Source organism: Oncorhynchus keta, chromosome 5 (assembly GCF_023373465.1).
Source record: "Oncorhynchus keta strain PuntledgeMale-10-30-2019 chromosome 5, Oket_V2, whole genome shotgun sequence".
Lineage (NCBI taxonomy): Eukaryota > Metazoa > Chordata > Actinopteri > Salmoniformes > Salmonidae > Oncorhynchus > Oncorhynchus keta.
In genome coordinates, this window is record NC_068425.1 from 33687264 (window position 1) to 33705248 (window position 17985).

The following is a 17985-nucleotide window of genomic DNA, read 5'->3' on the forward strand; positions in this document are numbered from 1 at the left end:
TTTAACATAACTTGCCATTTTAAACAACCTTATCCATCCAACAATATATTGTATGAGATGCATGTGTTACACATCTAACACCAGTCCATCATTAGAAATATTAATTCATCTACAATGGGGTTGCCAGTCAATGGGGTTGCCAGTCAATGGGTTGTCAGTCAATGGGGTTGCCAGTCAATGGGGTTGCGAGTTAATAGGGTTGCTTGTACCTCCAGTAAAGCCTTCTGCACCATCATCTGGCTGTACACTCTGGCACCCTCCTCTTGTGAAAACATACGCAGGTCCTCTTTACTCAGGGCGAAGAGCTCAGCACCAGTGAGTCTCCCCAGCAGTGTTACTGTCCTGAATGGAGAGAGAGATAAGGGACAGTAAGGTGGTCAGAAGTGTTACTGTCCTGAATGTAGAGAGAGACATGGGACAGTAAGGTGGTCAGAAGTGTTACTGTCCTGAATGGAGAGAGAGATATGGGACAGTAAGGTGGTCAGAAGTGTTACTGTCCTGAATGGAGAGAGAGATATGGGACAGTAAGGTGGTCAGAAGTGTTACTGTCCTGAATGGAGAGAGAGATATGGGACAGTAAGGTGGTCAGAAGTGTTACTGTCCTGAATGGAGAGAGAGATAAGGGACAGTAAGGTGGTCAGGAGTGTTACTATCCTGAATGGAGAGAGATAAGGGACAGTAAGGTGGTCAGGAGTGTTACTGTCCTGAATGGAGAGAGATAAGGGACAGTAAGGTGGTCAGGAGTGTTACTGTCCTGAATGGAGAGAGATAATTGGGACAGTAAGGGGGTCAGAAGTGTTACTGTCCTGAATGGAGAGAGAGATAAGGGACAGTAAGGTGGTCAGAAGTGTTTACTGTCCTGAATGGAGAGAGGTATGGGACAGTAAGGTGGTTCGAAATGTTACTGTCCTGAATGGAGAGACAGTAAGGTGGTCAGAAGTGTTACTGTCCTGAATACAGAGAGATAGGGCAGAGTAAGGTAAGGTGGTCTTCATTATGGCCATGCTAGAAAGGATAGACGTGTGACAGAAGTATAGTGTATATCAAGTATACTGTAGTAGATTGAACTAGCTCCACTACACCCACTCACGGCTCAGTGAAGCCCTTCCCTCTCAGCCAGCCCTCAGTAGGAGGGGATCGAATTGCGAAAAGAGAATAGCAAACGGAGTACGGGGAAAAACACGCTGGTTGACTTGACTAACATACAAGACGAACTGGCACAGAGAGACAGGAAACACGGGGATAAACTGGCACAGAGAGAAAGGAAACACAGGGATAAATGCACTGGAGGAAATAAGTGACACCTGGAGGGGGTGGAGACAATCACAGGAACAGATGAAACAGATCAGGGCGCGACATAGAATCTACAGAGCAGCTTGAGGTCATACAGTCTGTTTGAGCTCAACCCACCTCTGTCTGTTCTCTCTCCATCTGCCCTCTTCTGTCACTTTCTCTATGTCTTGTCTGTTGCTGTCTGTCTTGTCTGATGCTGTCTCAAGTTCTAGTTTGTTACTGTCTCCTTTGTCTATACTCTTCTGTTATGGCCTGTTCTGTTCTTCTGGTGTCTCTCTCCATCACCGAAAAACATTGTGAGGGTTAGGCTTACCACAATACAACATTCAAAGCATGAAAACTCAACAACATAACACCATTAAATACAGTTGGAATGTCGTTAGAACTCTTGACTGTTTCATCAATCAGAAAAACAACAAGAAAGCTGGATAAACACCTTTAGATTTCTAGATGCTGCACTTTGCTTTTGCATTCCCCATACAACTGTTTCAGGTCATACAAAGGCAGAGTGCAGTGTCAGCAGTTTATGGGGCATAGGTCAGATCATTGATCAAGTTTGATATGCATAAAAAAAGACTAAATTTAAAGCCATTTTACTCAGATTCACTGTTTGCGTAGACTGCTCTTTGACTTTGTAGGGCCTTAGTTCAGGTGGCTGCCCTTGTTCTTAGTCTGCCTCCTATCGCCATAGGTACAACTTCCTAACAACAATGATACCATTCTTTGGTTAAACGTGTTCTGCCAGTTCATGTCCTTTAGAATGTTCCAATGTGGTTAGCCAAAAAGATGACAAGATAGTTCACACATTCATCATTCAGGGTTACTATCAAACAGACGTGTCACATTTCTACTTTCCTGATTGTAAGCAGGATGTTTTTACACAAATCCTTTTCTCTAACTATACGTTATATGATTTCATGAGAATGTTTTTCTGCAGTGAGAGGGTCATGCAAGTCAAGGTGTCCTTGGATGAACGTCAACAAGATTTATAACCAGCAATGTTAAATTAACTGTTGTAATTGAAAAAATATATACAAATAAAAAAATGTCATTGTTAGTATTGCTGTCTTTTTTATTAGATTTTTTATTTTTTATTTATTTCCTTTGGTTTTTTCTTGTCTTCCATCACACCTGGTTCCAATTCCATCAATTACATGTTGTGTATTTAACCCTCTGTTTCCCCTCGTGCGTTTGTCGGTGGTTGTTTATGTGTAAGCATTGTGCAAGATATGTTCTGGTGTGCGACGGGTTTTCTTCCCACTTGTATTATTTTGTATATTTTGGTTTTCTGAGTACCTATTAAACTGCTCCGTTTTATACCAAGTTCGATCTCCTGCGCCTGACTTCCCTGCCACCAGCACGCACCCTTACAACCTGTCACGTACGTGAGGAGAGACGGACCAAGGCACAGCGAATGTTGAGTTCCACATCATTTATTAAACTTGGCAGAAACAATAACAACGAAACGTTACTACGGTGGTGCACAAAATAATATCCCACAACCCAGGTGGGAACAATGAACTTAAGAAAGATCCCCAATTAGACAACGATAATCAGCTGCCTCTAATTGGGAACCATACCAAGCTCACCAACATAGAACTAGGAAAACTAGAACACAACATAGACATAAATACTAGATCACCCCCTAGTCACGCCCTGACCTACTACACCATGGAGAAACAATGGTTCTTTATGGTCAGGGAGTGACACAACCCTGGAGCAAATTAGGGTTAAATGCCTTACTTAACAGCACATGGACAGATTTTCACCTTGTTGGCTCGTGTATTCCAACCAGCAAAATGTTGTTTACTGGCCCAACGCTCTAACTGCTAGGCAATCTGACCATACTATATCAGTTCCAGCCCCAAAAGAACACAATCTTAAAGTGTTTATATGTAGTCCATGTAAAGGTATTAGAATTATGATATTCTTCTATACAATTGCCAACTGCTGCTACACATTTGGTCAAAGATGAGTTAAGAGTGAAATCAGGCTTTGTAGTAGTATCTGTTATATCTTGTGACAAAGGTTCCTGGTTCAATTACCTTCCGTTTCAGAGAAAATATAGTGTCACATTTTCTGTAACTACAAAATCCAAGTAACAACCAAGGAAACACCAGAAAGGGAAATTACTGCCATCTGCCTTTGTTCCCTCATGTTTTGCTGTAGTTACTGAGGTTTTCCTTGGTATTCTATCAGACTCTGAGTTCAGGCCATCCGACCATGACGGCAGCGTAGCCTAGTGGTTAGAGCGTTGGACTACCGGAAGGTTGCGAGTTCAAACCCCCGAGCTGACAAGGTACAAATCTGTCGTTCTGCCCCTGAACAGGCAGTTAACCCACTGTTCCCAGGCCGTCATTGAAAATAAGAATATGTTCTTAACTGACTTGCCTGGTTAAATAAAGGTAAAATTAAAATAAAAAAACACCCACCCTCGCATGAGACAGCCAGTGATCCAGTTATCACCTTAAAAAACAAATGGCACAATCCCGCTGAAAAATTATAGTTGAACTTGCATTGAAAATGCAAATACCCAGATAATGGTAAGAAATATATTTAAAAGTAATTGTAATGGAAATTCTCCGCTAAGGAAGCACACTCAACGTAAATTAATCTGTCTTTATTATTACGGCCGGAGACGTTCACAAACCCAATACACGGTCGATGAAAAACTCTGACAAGGGTTCCCTTTCAGTCCTTATATACTGCTACACAAACCATTCATATCCGCATTATTTACATTATTCATTATTAGAGAGACACACGAGACAAGACAAGAAACATAAATAGACGACACGGAGAAAGTGACAGAGAGAGGTGGAGGAGGGGAGAGCACACAGTAGACTGTATTACTTAAAGCTGCTATATGGATTCCAATTACTTCACTGCGTGTGTGTGTGTGAGATAGAGATAAAGAGAGAGAGGGTGTTAAGGTTCTGTAGGATTCTTTAATCAGTTTGGCTCATTGGACAGGTCAGAGTCTATGTTTGAAGTTGTTGAGTGGTTTTTGGCAATACACTGTAGATGTATTCATGGATTTAGCTGTTGAAATTCCTTCCCGGACTCCCCTACTGGCTATGGACTAAGCTACCAATTGATTCAAATCCTAGGGAGAGAGGACCTGCTACCTGTGGGGAGAGAGGAGCTGCTACCCCTGGGGAGAGAGGAGCTGCTACCCCTGGGGAGAGAGGAGCTGCTACCCTTGGGGAGAGAGGAGCTGCAACCAGGAGAGACTGTGATCCTGCTAGTGAAGAGCTTAACGATTGGTGATTGTTGGGGCACATTTGGCAGGATCTTCAGTGACAAAGACTGCTCAACTTGCTGATTTCTCACAATATGCCACCAGGGTCGTCTCAGTCACCAGGTCTTAACCCAATTCAACACTTACGGGAGGTTCTGGAGAGGCGCCATCATCAAAAAATAAATACATGGAATTTGTCGTGGAAGAATGTCACATACCTCCAATAGAGTTCCAGACACTTGTAGAATGTATGCCAAGGCATATCGTAAGAGCTATAAAGAGAGAGGGAGTGTTAGAGAGAACAGGCAGAACCTGATATGTAAATGAGTAGAGCAAATGAAAGTAACTTTCTACTACCGAATGATCATTCCAGACTCTGCTTCTGTTGAGAGAGAAATATAAGGTATGACGACAATTGTAATGTTTATTCATATAGTTGATGATATTGTTATGTGTATTCATATAGTTGATGATATTGTTATGTGTATTAATATAGTTGATGATATTGTTATGTTTATTAATATAGTTGATGATATTGTTATGTGTATTCATATAGTTGATGTTATTGTCAACAATCTCCCTGGTCATTGTGCTTTTTTCGAAGCAAAGTCTCTTTCAAGCACTGACCTCTACTGAACACCTTATTTACACATTTAGTTAATGTCTTCCAGCTTGTAGAGACTGAATGGCTCAGCAGGTAGGGACAGGGATCTGGATCAGATATCAGCATAGGCACATGATAGGCACTAGATTGAATCCTGGCTATGGTTGGAAAAATGTTTATCTGTGAAACCACGCTATCTTCCTGTTGTTGTTTAAATAACTTGTTTTTATTTCGTGTAGCCTGTGATAATCTTTTTTCTCTTCGGCATCCTAAATAATATCACGGATGCTTTTGGAAAAATTGTGAACATGGAGGCAAAAAGGATATGAACTAACAAAAACACCTATCCATTGTGCCACACTGTGTTAAACGCTCAGAGTAATGAACCATTTCTCAACACTATTTGGTGAAAGTCCCAAAGGGTTCTGAAAGCCTCGGTTTCCCATCACTAGTGGACAACCCATGTTTCGTCTCGGTTGTTGTTACTGACCAGTGGTGGTCGGTGCCATTCAACAGCGAACAAACCTTTTCAAGCCAAACCTTCATATCATGACCACTAACCACGACACACAGCCTACATCAATTGTCAAGTCATAGTCAACATAGCTACTAGAACTAACGTGTTAGTATAAGCCCACTACAATCATGCAGTACAGTGATAAGTCAGCAGCAAGCAGTTTAGCAGTTACACTGGCGAGCCCCGGTGACAACAAATTAATAGAGCCAAAAGCTTACCTTGACTTGGAAGACTTCCAGTGTTGGATAGCCATAGTCAGCTTTCTAAAATAGCACCCTTCTCTGTTTGAGCTGGGTGTTTGAGTAGGCTAAATTAGCTAGCTGCATTTGATGCTAGCTAAGTAAGTGAAGGTGAAAAAAATATATACTATGAAATATACATAATTCTCTCTCACTCTTGCTTCGTCATTTTGGAAGAAATTAATTTGTTCAATACTGTTCAACTATTGTCTTTCTCTTTCTTTGAGTGAACTATTTACCACAATTTATGCTGAAAATTATAACTTTAATCTTTCACTATTTTTATTTTTATGAAATTCACTGAGGAGGGTAGACCTCCCCTTCCTCCTTTGAGGAGCCTCCACTATTAGTGACTCTTTGTTAGTTACCTCTTCTGTTTGAGCACCAATTTTTGTTATTTCTTGGTAGGGAACATAGCATTACCATGGAGAAGAGATATCAATCACAACTACATGTTCATGTGATTTCATTAAATCACCTGACTGTTTGGATATAATGAATAAAAGAGAACAATAGACATTCGATAATTAGTTGTCACCGTGTTAACCACAACCAACATGCTTGATCTCTGTTTAGGGGTCAGTGATCTAAAATGAGTCTGGGGCCCTGCTTCTAAAATGAGTCTCCCTGGGGAACATGACACCAAAGCTAAGAGGTGAGATGAACATTTAAAAAAATAATTTTGGTTGGTGACTGTAACTGGTTTGGTTGGTGACTGTAACTGGTTTGGTTGGTGACTGCGTTGGTGACTGTAACTGGTTTGGTTGGTGACTGCTTGGTGACTGTAACTGGTTTGGTTGGTGACTGCTTGGTGACTGTAACTGGTTTGGTTGGTGACTGCGTTGGTGACTGTAACTGGTTTGGTTGGTGACTGCTTGGTGACTGTAACTGGTTTGGTTGGTGACTGCTTGGTGACTGTGCTGCTGGCAACAATTTAACTATGATTTTTGCCAACGTTTACACGAGCGTTACGACTTGGGCAGTTATTGTGTTGAGCGTTAGGAAATTGGGCAGTTATTGTGTTGAGTTGGTTACGACATTGGGCAGTTATTGTGTTGAGCGTTAGGAAATTGGGCAGTTATTGTGTTGAGCGTTAGGAAATTGGGCAGTTATTGTGTTGAGCGTTAGGAAATTGGGCAGTTATTGTGTTGAGCGTTAGGAAATTGGGCAGTTATTGTGTTGAGCGTTAGGAAATTGGGCAGTTATTGTGTTGAGCGTTAGGAAATTGGGCAGTTATTGTGTTGAGCGTTAGGAAATTGGGCAGTTATTGTGTTGAGCGTTAGGAAATTTGGCTGTTATTGTGTTGAGCGTTAGGAAATTGGGCAGTTATTGTGTTGAGCGTTAGGAAATTGGGCTGTTATTGTGTTGAGCGTTAGGAAATTGGGCAGTTATTCTGCCCTCTGGCTCACTGAGACGAGAGCGTTCTAATAGTTTAAAACCATCTGCTATAATTTTCTCTCGAAACAGTTATTCAAGAAGATCGAAATTCGTAGGCTATTTGTGATTGAGAGCAATCAAATAATTTGCATGCAGATGCAGTTTCCCTCGTAAAACATGAATAATGACAGTGATGATGGCCTTGTAATTAGCTATGTCTAACTTGGTGTCTAAGGGTATTAGAAATATAAAAACAAATTAAGAAATGTTATTGTGGGCATAGGCAGACGTAGCATTTTATGCATCTTTATGCATCTGGAGAGCTACCATCCTGTAGGTTTTCATTCCAACTCAAAACTATCCCACCTGATTCAAATAATGAGTTGGTTTGTAAGATTAATCAGGTTAGCTGCAATTGGGGTTGTAGTGAAACCCTACAGGAGGGGAGCGCTGCAGGAACAGGGTTGGATGGGCTGGCTATTCAATAGGCTATATCTATCTGTACAAACTGGAGGAAAGTATGACGTAATTGACATATTTTTATTGCGCTCCTCACCTAAAAAAATACACCCCTGCTTATTTTGGGCTCCCGAGTGGCGCAGCGGTCTATTGCACTGCATCTCTGTGCTCGAGGCGTCACTACAGACCCTGGTTCGATCCGGCCGTGATCGGGAGTCCCATAGGGCGGCTCACAATTTGCCCAGCGTTATCCAGGTTACGGGAGGGTTTGGCCGGGTAGGCCATCATTGAAAGTAAGAATGTGTTCTTAAACTGACTTGCCTAGTTAACTAAAGGTTAAATAAATGTATATTATCATGCCGAACGACCTGATGGCCTCCATTGGAAATATTCAGAAAAATATCAGGCCTAGGCTACATGCTCTGTCCTGCTACTGTTATGCCTATAACATTATGGGAACTGATCTGAACAGGTTGGTCATCTATGATATGTAGCTATAACCAAGGTATAGACCTCCATCTGCCTATAACGAACAATCTGCTATTATACATTATAAGGTAGTCTAGTTTACATAATATAACATCTACATATCACTAACAACCCACTACTATACATTATAACCTTGTCTAGTTTACATAATATAACATCTACATATCACTAACAACCCACTACTATACATTATAACCTTGTCTAGTTTACATAATATAACATCTACATATCACTAACAACCCACTACTATACATTATAACCTTGTCTAGTTTACATAATGTAACATCTACATATCACTAACAACCCACTACTATACATTATAACCTTGTCTAGTTTACATAATATAACATCTACATATCACTAACAACCCACTACTATACATTATAACCTTGTCTAGTTTACATAATATAACATCTACATATCACTAACAACCCACTACTATACATTATAACCTTGTCTAGTTTACATAATATAACATCTCTTACTTATTGCAAAAAGCCTTTCTGAACAGATCAATCATGCCCATTTTATCCCTCATGTCCACATTCTCAGATACGTTTAGAAATGAACCGATTGAAAGACAATAAATAACCTACTTTTAATGAATAAAAATAAGTGTGAGACATGGCCTTGTTTCCACACTGTCTATAACTACCTTAACAAACAGTGAGTTATTATCATTATTGACAGTTACCATGGAGAAGAGATGTCATAACTACATGTTAATGTGATTGAATTAAATCACCTGACTGTTTCAATATGTCTGTTAGTAAATGTTTTATTTCTCAAAGAGATAATGAATACATGAGATTAATTGACATTCAAGAATTGTTGTCAGTGTTTTAACCACAACCAACATGCTGGATCTCTGTTTAGGGCTCAGTGCTATAAAATGAGTCTCTCTGGGGAGAGAGAGGAGGGGGTCCCTGCCTCTAAAATGAATCTCTCTGGGGAGAGAGAGGAGGGGGTCCCTGCCTCTAAAATGAATCTCTCTGGGGAACATGACACCAAAGCTAAGAGGTGAGATGACAATTTTGCTTAAGATTTATTATGTTTTTTTCCAAAACACTCTATCCACATTTTTATTGAACATAGCTTTTTTTATTTAGATATGATATTACTGTAAGGAGTGTGTACTGGCGGCAGAGAAGTCAGACGCAGGAGAGCAAAAACTGTGTTTCCAAACAGAGCAGTTTTATTAACAAAAAAACCCACCCGAAAACTGTACAATCAAACAATGGGTACATAACCCGACACACACCAGGACAGATGAGCACAAACACTTACAATAAACAAACACTGACAAAGACATGAGGGGGAACAGAGGGGTAAATACAAATGTAATTGATGGGATTGGAACCAGGTGTGATGGAAGACAAGACAAAACCAAAGGAAAATGAAAAGAGGATCAGCGATGGCTAGAAGGTTGGGGACTTCGACCGCCAAATGAACAAGGGCCAACTTCGGCGGAAGTCGTGACAGTACCCCCAGCTCCAGACAACCCGGAGGGCGAGGCGCAGGGCGATCCAGACGAAGACGGTGGAACTCCTTCAGCATAGATGGGTCCAACACGTCCTCGACCGGAACCCAGCACCTCTCCTCCGGGCCGCCTCGAATGGAGCGAACGGAGTACGCCTGATGCCAAGGTGCCAGAACCGGCTGGTACCCCAGTACGCACTGGAAGGGAGAGAGGTTAGAGGAGGAGGGGCGGAGCGAGTTCTGTGCCATCTCGGCTCAGGGCACGAACGCCGCCCACTCCCCTGGCCAGGACAGGCAATAGGACCACCGAAACCTACCCACATCCTGGTTCACTCTCTCCACCTGCCCATTACTCTCGGGGTGAAACCCTGAAGTAAGACTGATCGAGACACCCAGACTTTCCATGAACGCCTTCCAGACCCTAGACGTGAACTGGGGATCCGATCAGACACTATATCCTCAAGCACCCAGTTGTGCCAGAAGACGTGTGTAAACAAGGCCTACTTAACTATACCTCACAGTGATCAGATTCAGCCCCCGAATGTCAATACATGGGTGCAGATCTCCCTCCTCCTTCACAAAACAGAAACTCGAGGAGGTGGGTGAAGTGGAGGACCGAATGTACCCCTGACACAGTGATTCAGAGACATACGTTTCCATAGCCTCCGTCTCCGCCTGTGAGAGGGGATACACGTGACTCCTGGGAAGTGCAGCGTCTACCAGGAGATTTATCGCACAATCGCCCCGTCAATGAGGTGGTAATTGAGTCGCCTTCTTTTTAGAGAAGGCGAGAGACAAATCGAAATATTCAGGGGGAATGCGGGGAAAACTCAGGGAAAGTGATATACAAACATATGTGCAACAGAGGGCTCTGGGAGAGAATGGTGCCGGATCACCCTGGGTGACGCCAGAGCGCCCTGCCAGCTGCCTCGATCCCCAAAGGAACCAACCTGGCACCGACCGGCAGTGTGACCTCTGTGGCCACAGATGGAGCACGAGCGGGAACCCCCTCCGGTCTCCCTGCACACTGCCCCTCCCAGCTCCATTGGGTATCGGAGAGGGGGTGCGGGAGGATGGAACCATCAGACCCTGATCAGAATGTCCGCGGGTGGCCAGCAGGTTGACCAGCCGGGATGGACAGGTCCACCAGCTGGTCGAACGTGAGGGTAGTGTCTCTGCAGGCCAACCCCCGACGGATGTCCTCGTGCAGACTGCAGCGGTAATGGTCGATCAGGGTCCTGTCGCTCCATCCCGCGCCGGCAGCAAGGGTCCTAAACTCCAGGGCAAACTCCTGTGCACTCCTCGTATCCTGCCTCAGATGGAAGAGGAGCTCACCCGCCGCTCTACCCTCAGGCGGGTGGTCGAAGATTGCCCGGAAACGGTGGGTGAACTCCTCAAACTGGTCCAACGCCGCATCTCCCTCTCTCCACACGGCGTTGGCTCACTCGAGGGCTTTCCCGGTGAGGCACGAGATGAGGGCGGACAGCCTCTCACGGCGATGGAGCCGGGTGGACGGTGGCCAGGTATAGGTCCAGTTGAAGAAGGCAGTTCGCAGCCTTTCCGTCGTATTCCTGGGGCAGGGAGAGACGAATCCCACTGGGACCAGGAGGAAGAGGGGCGCTCAGAGAAGACCCCGGTTGTGCTGGTGGAGGCGCTGGAAGAACTCCCTGTCTCTCCCAGCGGTACATAGTCTGGACAACCCAGTCCATGGCGGTGCCAAGATGGTGGAACATTGCTGCGTGCTCTCGGACGCACTCCTCCACCCCTACACCCGGGGTACCTGCTCCTGTTGACTCCAAAGTCTGGTCGGTGATTCTGTAAGGGGTGTGTACTGGCGGCAGAGAGTCAGACGCAGGAGAGCAAAACTGTGTTTCCAAACGGCTCAGTTTAATAACAAAAAAAAAACAGAACAATCAAATAATGAGTAAATAACCCAACACCCACCAGGACAGACGAGCACAAGCACTTACAATAAACAATCACCCACAAGGACATGAGGGGGAACAAAGGGGTAAATACACACCAGGACAGACGAGCACAAGCACGACAATAAACAATCACCCACAAGGACATGAGGGGGAACAGAGGGGTAAATACACACCAGGACAGACGAGCACAAGCACGACAATAAACAATCACCCACAAGGACATGAGGGGGAACAGAGGGGTAAATACACACCAGGACAGACGAGCACAAGCACTTACAATAAACAATCACCCACAAGGACATGAGGGGGAACAGAGGGGTAAATACACACCAGGACAGACGAGCACAAGCACTACAATAAACAATCACCCACAAGGACATGAGGGGAACAGAGGGGTAAATACACACCAGGACAGACGAGCACAAGCACTACAATAAACAATCACCCACAAGGACATGAGGGGGAACAGAGGGGTAAATACACACCAGGACAGACGAGCACAAGCACGACAATAAACAATCACCCACAAGGACATGAGGGGGAACAGAGGGGTAAATACACACCAGGACAGACGAGCACAAGCACGACAATAAACAATCACCCACAAGGACATGAGGGGGAACAGAGGGGTAAATACACACCAGGACAGACGAGCACAAGCACTTACAATAAACAATCACCCACAAGGACATGAGGGGGAACAGAGGGGTAAATACACACCAGGACAGACGAGCACAAACACTACAATAAACAATCACCCACAAGGACATGAGGGGGAACAGAGGGGTAAATACACACCAGGGGCCTGTTGCACAAAACTAGGATAGGGATTAAGCCAGGATATCTTGGTGATCCTGGCTCAATTGATCCGCAATCCGGTTGCACTAAAAATGGATAGGGGGCAGGAGGATATGTTATGGTATAAATTACCATGGAGATTTATTCTGTGGAGCTAGCCTGCTCCAGACCAGGCTAAATTCCAGGATCTATTTAATCTCATCCCTAATGTCAGTCAGCAGTCACCACAAATGGAAACCAATAGTTATTTCACTGCTCACTATACATTGTTATCACATATAACTAGACCCACTGTCATTATTTAAACGTTTGTGATCATTAATTTCAATGATTTTGGATAAAAAATTATTTTTAGATGTTGCTATCATTAGATAATTTACAGTTTCCCATAGACTATATATAAAATGATAGAATATTAGGGCCACAGAGGGGAAAAAAAAGACAAGTCATAATATTGTAACCAGTTGTTTTAAAGGAGGACAGTTGTTAAAATGACAGATGCGGGGCATTTCGTGAAATTGTACTTCAGTATGGTTTCATAAACAAAGACAGAATATTAAGTATCACATTGTCATAAGTATCAAAACTGTAAAAACAATATGTAGCTTTTCTGCAGAAAGAACCAGCCTCATAAATGTATGACTTTATCCTTTTTCTTCAGTGTGGCCCTAGTACTCTGTCATATAAACAAATACACATTCCATATGAATATAAAAACACAATGTGTAACATTATGTTCCTTTATTGAATAAGGACAAAACAAAGCAGGTAAACCATCAGCTCCTTTCGAAACTGAAGTCACAGTGACTCTACAAGATGGAAAGCACAGAATCCAAGCATATTATACAAAATGATACATACACATTCAAAGGTCTGTATATAACACACCCTGCATGTCTGCACACTAAAATAAATGCAGGACAAATCCATACACATCAACTGAACAGACAAATGAATGGATGCAGTAGCCTCCTGCAGCCTTGTATTACACACAGTATACCGCACAAACATCATAAGAGGCCAAATTCGTAAAAACGAACCCAAAAAAAACCCAAATTCCTCTGCCACCGCAGGACATATTTAACCAAAATTGAAAGCACACATACTAACTAAAATAATTCAACACATATTGTCCCTCAGCAGCCGACCACTGTCGTCATCAGGGAAGATTGCCGGATTGTCCCAGTCCATGGCTGGTGGCACTCTGGGGGCCCTCTCCTTCCTCAGGCAGGCCACATTGTGGAGGACAGCACAAGCCACAGTAATAGCACATGCCCTAACAGGGCTGACCCTTAATTTGTGAAGGCAGTGAAAGCGTGCCTTCAGGAGGCCAAAGGTCATTTCAACTCTGGCCCTGGTCCTGGCATGGGCATGGTTGTAGGCCTGCTGTGCTTCCTGGGGGTCTGTGAAAGGTGTCAGGAGAAAAGGCTGGCAGCCATACCCCTGTCTCCCAGCAACACACCAGAGAATTCACCTGTCAACACAAAATCTCATCATTACTACCTCATAAACACAGTGATATTCTTGACACAGCCATGATGGTTATAAATAGGGGTTGTGTGGCTTACCTTGTGATAGGCACTGATAGATTTCAGAGGCCCGAAAGATTCTGGAGTCATGGACTGAGCCAGGCCATTTTGCCACAACATTGCTGATCACACAGTCAGCATTGCAGACCATCTGAAATCATAAGATGAGGAATATTACACCAATCAATGCACATCACTGGCAATGCAGAGTGTTTGTCAATGGACAATATCAAAAGTTATGTTCACCTGAACATTAATGCTGTGAAAGGATTTCCTATTCACAAAATCGGCCTCATGGGCACCTGAGGGGCTTTTATCTCTTATGTGTGTGCAGTCCACTGCACCAATGACATTGGGGAAACCTGTCACACAAAGTAATGAGTATCCTACTATGTGTTAACAGTTGTCCTGTAATTTGTAGATCCTCTTACCTGCAATCCTATAGAACTCCTCTTTGATGTCACAGAGTCTTCTGTGGCCAGGGAAGGAGATGAAGACATCTGCTAATGCTTTGATAGCCAGACACACACTCCTTATTGTGCGGCAAATTGTGGCCTTGTTCAGCTGTTCTGCATCCCCCACTGAGTACAGGAAGGCTCCACTAGCAAAAAAGCGCAAGGCCACACAAACCATTTGCTCCACACTCAGTGCATGGCTCCGTGCAGTGCGGTGCTTAATCCTGGGACCCAGTAGTCTGCATAGATACCTGATGCCATCTGCAGAAAACCTGTATCTTTCATATAGATGGTCGTCAGGGAAGGCCAGTGGGTCCAACCGGTCCCTGAAGACCCTTTCTCGCCTGAAGGCTCTCCTCAGCACAAGTGCTTCTTCATCCACCACATCTCGCACGAATGGGCATGCCATTGTCAGAGCAGAAAGGAACACACAATTTTGGGCCTTCATATAGGCTAGTGGCCACACCTGGTGCTGGGGGTGGGCAAACGAGGGCGATGCCTTATAACGATGACTTGGTTGTACTGATTGCTGGGAAAATAAAAAAACCTTAGAAAGATGCCACCGTCCTGTGTGCTCACAATAAGAGCTCATATGTCATGGCTCACTTGACTTTACGAGAATATACCTAATTTTTATTTTGAGCTGTGTCATCTTCTTGGAGCTGGGGGAGGAAATACAAATAATGATTAATACATTTGTGTTACAGTTAGCATACAGTGTACATTGAAGGCATATCTCACCTCCCTCTCAAGTTTTTTTATTTCAAGGTCCAGTTTCCTAATTGTCCTCTTTTTTATTTCGGACTCCAGTGCAAGATTTTCCATCTTTTTCTTCTTGTACTGAATGTCTATGTCTGCCAGTTCTATTTGGCGCCGGAGGTGGTTGCCATACAACTTTCTGATAGCTTGTGAGCTCTGTGAACACAATACAATTAGCGCAGCTGGAATTTGGCAGGATGTGGTGTCCTTTTATTAATACGCACTATGTTGCCAGGCTGGTTTTCCCACTGTATAGCATCTGGGTCCTGTAAAAGAAATTAGATTTTTGATTTTGATGACTCCTCCTCACCATTGTAGAGTAAATAGTACTTTCACAGTCTTACCATGATACCTCATGCCTTCTGGAATCCAGAGAGATGGTCTCCTCCTCATCATCATCGTCTCCATCATGTGCTGTTGCTGTTGCACTGGGGCCTTCACCCTATCACATTTAATCGGATTCATATTGAAGCTAGTAGACAAGACATGCCAGGCCTACAGTATGCCTTTGATGGAGTACTCACTGGATCAGCATCGTCTGGTGCTTGTGCTGGTGGCTCTAACAGGAACACAGTGCTGCCAGACACTGCAAGGCAATAGGTAAACCAAAGTCAGACAGTCCAAATTGATTCAATATGAATGTGGTTGTATCCCATGTAGAGATGGAAGGACATACCTTGAATGAAGCGGGTGGCATCTTGGGAGGAACCTATGCTCGTCTCTTTCCCCCCAGGGATCCCCTCTAAGACGGGCCTGCCTTTATTTAGCTCCAAGGCCATGTCCTCTGCTGGGGTAAGGTCAGCCTTTGGTGACCCACCACCCGTGCCTTGTCTGTGGGTATTCTTTTTCACTGCTAAAACAGTACAGACAATGTGTGAGCAGGCACCTTCTGGGTACAATATATGCTTGTGCTTTGTTAAATATTAGTCAGGGACCATACCATTCTGCAGAATGTTCTTGTATTTGATTTTGACCTGCTGCCATGTCCGTTTTGGCCCGTTCATGTTTAATCTACACACACACACACACATTTAATGGAGTCACACTGCAAAAAATTACTTGGTATTTTTGTCTTGTTTTCAGTAAAAATATCAACAAAAAAAAAACTTAAATAAAGATGTATTTTCTTGATTTGCTAAATGACCTAGCAAAATAAGTATAGTTTAGACAAAAAATATAAACTTTAAGTAAATGTGTGCTTAAAACAAGCAAATAAAAAATCTGTCAATATAATAAAAATTCTCTTGAAATAAGTTTACTTTTCCATAAACACTTAATTTTAGAAAAGTTCTCGTTTCACTGGCAGATTTTTTTGCATATTTTCCTAGGTAATTTTGCTCAAGAAAATATTCAAGATGTTTTTTAGATATTTTTTTTTTACTGAAAACAAGACAAAAATACTAAGTAAGAAATACATTTTTGCAGTGCAGTGAGCAACCGACCTTGGGTCCTTTGAAAGGCGCTATATAAATTAAAGTGATTATTATTATAGCTCATCTATTTATTCAATTAAATTTTATTTATATAGCACTTTTCACAATTGTTTCATTCTGTCAAAGCAGCTTTACATTAATGAAAGCAGGAGAAACACAAAAAAAACGGTGGACAACATAAGAAGCAGAGTACAACGGCTAAGATTAAACCGTACTGAGCGTAGTAACGTTAAATAATAATGTAAGGCTTTAATAATAATTTATCATAGCTTTATACAGTGTGATGAACTTACTTTACACAATTTCACTCATATCTGCAGTGCATTTCAATTAAACATTTAACCGTTTCATAATTACAGTACAACTGCGTTTTTGGAGATGTGAATTAAATATTTGAATTGTAATGTTTCAGCGGAGCGGTGAGTGTGTAATTGTGCACTACTTACGCATTCAGGCGGTCTGCAATACTTTGCCACGCTTTTTCTCTTTGCTTTATCACTGTGGCGGTGTTGCCTTTCTTCTTAATTATATATTTTACCTCCTCGTATGCCTCCATGAGGATTTGTGCTTCCGACGGGGAAAAGTACGCGGCTCTAGTTGCCATGGTAAATCAGTTAATCTGTGATCTGTGGCGGGGTCTATTTGAGTGAGCCGTGAGCGCCGCACCTATCCAGGATTGGTTTCACCTGGTTTAATGAATCCGTGTCTGCTCATCCTGGCTTGGTCTTTGTGCAACCAATTAAGCCTGACGCACATGTTTTGGATTCATTGAGCTCAGCTGAGTCATTTATCCCGGATGTCTTAATTCTACTTTTGTGCAACAGGCCCCAGGACAGAAGAGCACAAGCACTACAATAAACAATCACCCACAAGGACATGAGGGGGAACAGAGGGGTAAATACACACCAGGACAGACGAGCACAAGCACTACAATAAACAATCACCCACAAGGACATGAGGGGGAACAGAGGGGTAAATACACACCAGGACAGACGAGCACAAACACTACAATAAACAATCACCCACAAGGACAATGAGGGGGAACAGAGGGGTAAATACACAACATGTAATTGATGGGATTGGAACCAGGTGTGATACAAGACCAGACAAAACCAAAGGAAAATGAAAAGAGGATCAGCGATGGCTAGAAGGTCGGGGACTTCGACCGCCGAACGAACATGGAGATGGACCAACTTCGGCAGAAGTCGTGCCAATTACTGTTCTCTGATTTTGTCACCAAGGCGCAGCGTGATATGAATACATGTTATATTTTAATAAAGACGGACATTAAACAAACTACAAAAACAACCAAACGAACGTGAAGCTTTACTATAAATGTGCAGACACAGGAAACTAGACATAGACAATAACCCACGAAATACCCA

At 43.1% G+C, this 17985-nt stretch overlaps 2 protein-coding genes and 1 long non-coding RNA gene across 6 annotated transcripts in view; 2 read left to right on the forward strand and 1 right to left on the reverse strand.

Moving 5' to 3' along the window:
* The first annotated feature begins 265 nt into the window (after positions 1–265).
* On the forward strand, positions 266–1119 carry LOC127930189 (uncharacterized). The gene is made up of 3 exons (XR_008137135.1): positions 266–373; positions 426–633; positions 786–1119. It is a non-coding gene; the product is annotated as an uncharacterized LOC127930189 (long non-coding RNA).
* A 3368-nt stretch (positions 1120–4487) lies between these two features.
* LOC127930187 (NACHT, LRR and PYD domains-containing protein 12-like) overlaps positions 4488–17985 on the forward strand; it is a 99181-nt gene continuing 85683 nt past the window's right edge. Inside the window, 3 exon segments of the mRNA XM_052519700.1 lie at positions 4488–4937; positions 6471–6549; positions 9096–9239. Of these exon segments, the coding sequence (XP_052375660.1) occupies positions 6512–6549; positions 9096–9239 (182 nt within the window). The 5' untranslated portion in view covers positions 4488–4937; positions 6471–6511.
* LOC127930186 (uncharacterized) lies at positions 14747–17415 on the reverse strand. Of its 4 annotated transcripts, none has more exons than XM_052519698.1 (9): positions 17047–17224; positions 16108–16178; positions 15844–16020; positions 15692–15753; positions 15520–15609; positions 15392–15433; positions 15150–15323; positions 15035–15070; positions 14747–14880 (listed from the first exon to the last, which is right to left on the reverse strand). In XM_052519698.1, exons 1-8 carry the CDS (start codon positions 17202–17204, stop codon positions 15035–15037), a joined length of 810 nt encoding a protein of 269 aa, XP_052375658.1. In that variant the 5' UTR covers positions 17205–17224; the 3' UTR covers positions 14747–14880. The 4 variants fall into 4 exon arrangements, 3 of the variants coding, with proteins under 3 accessions (XP_052375658.1, XP_052375659.1, XP_052375657.1); XM_052519699.1 differs by lacking the exon at positions 14747–14880 and adding an exon at positions 14890–14937 and having other exon boundaries at positions 17047–17415; XR_008137133.1 differs by lacking the exon at positions 14747–14880 and adding an exon at positions 14899–14937 and having other exon boundaries at positions 15035–15323; positions 17047–17415.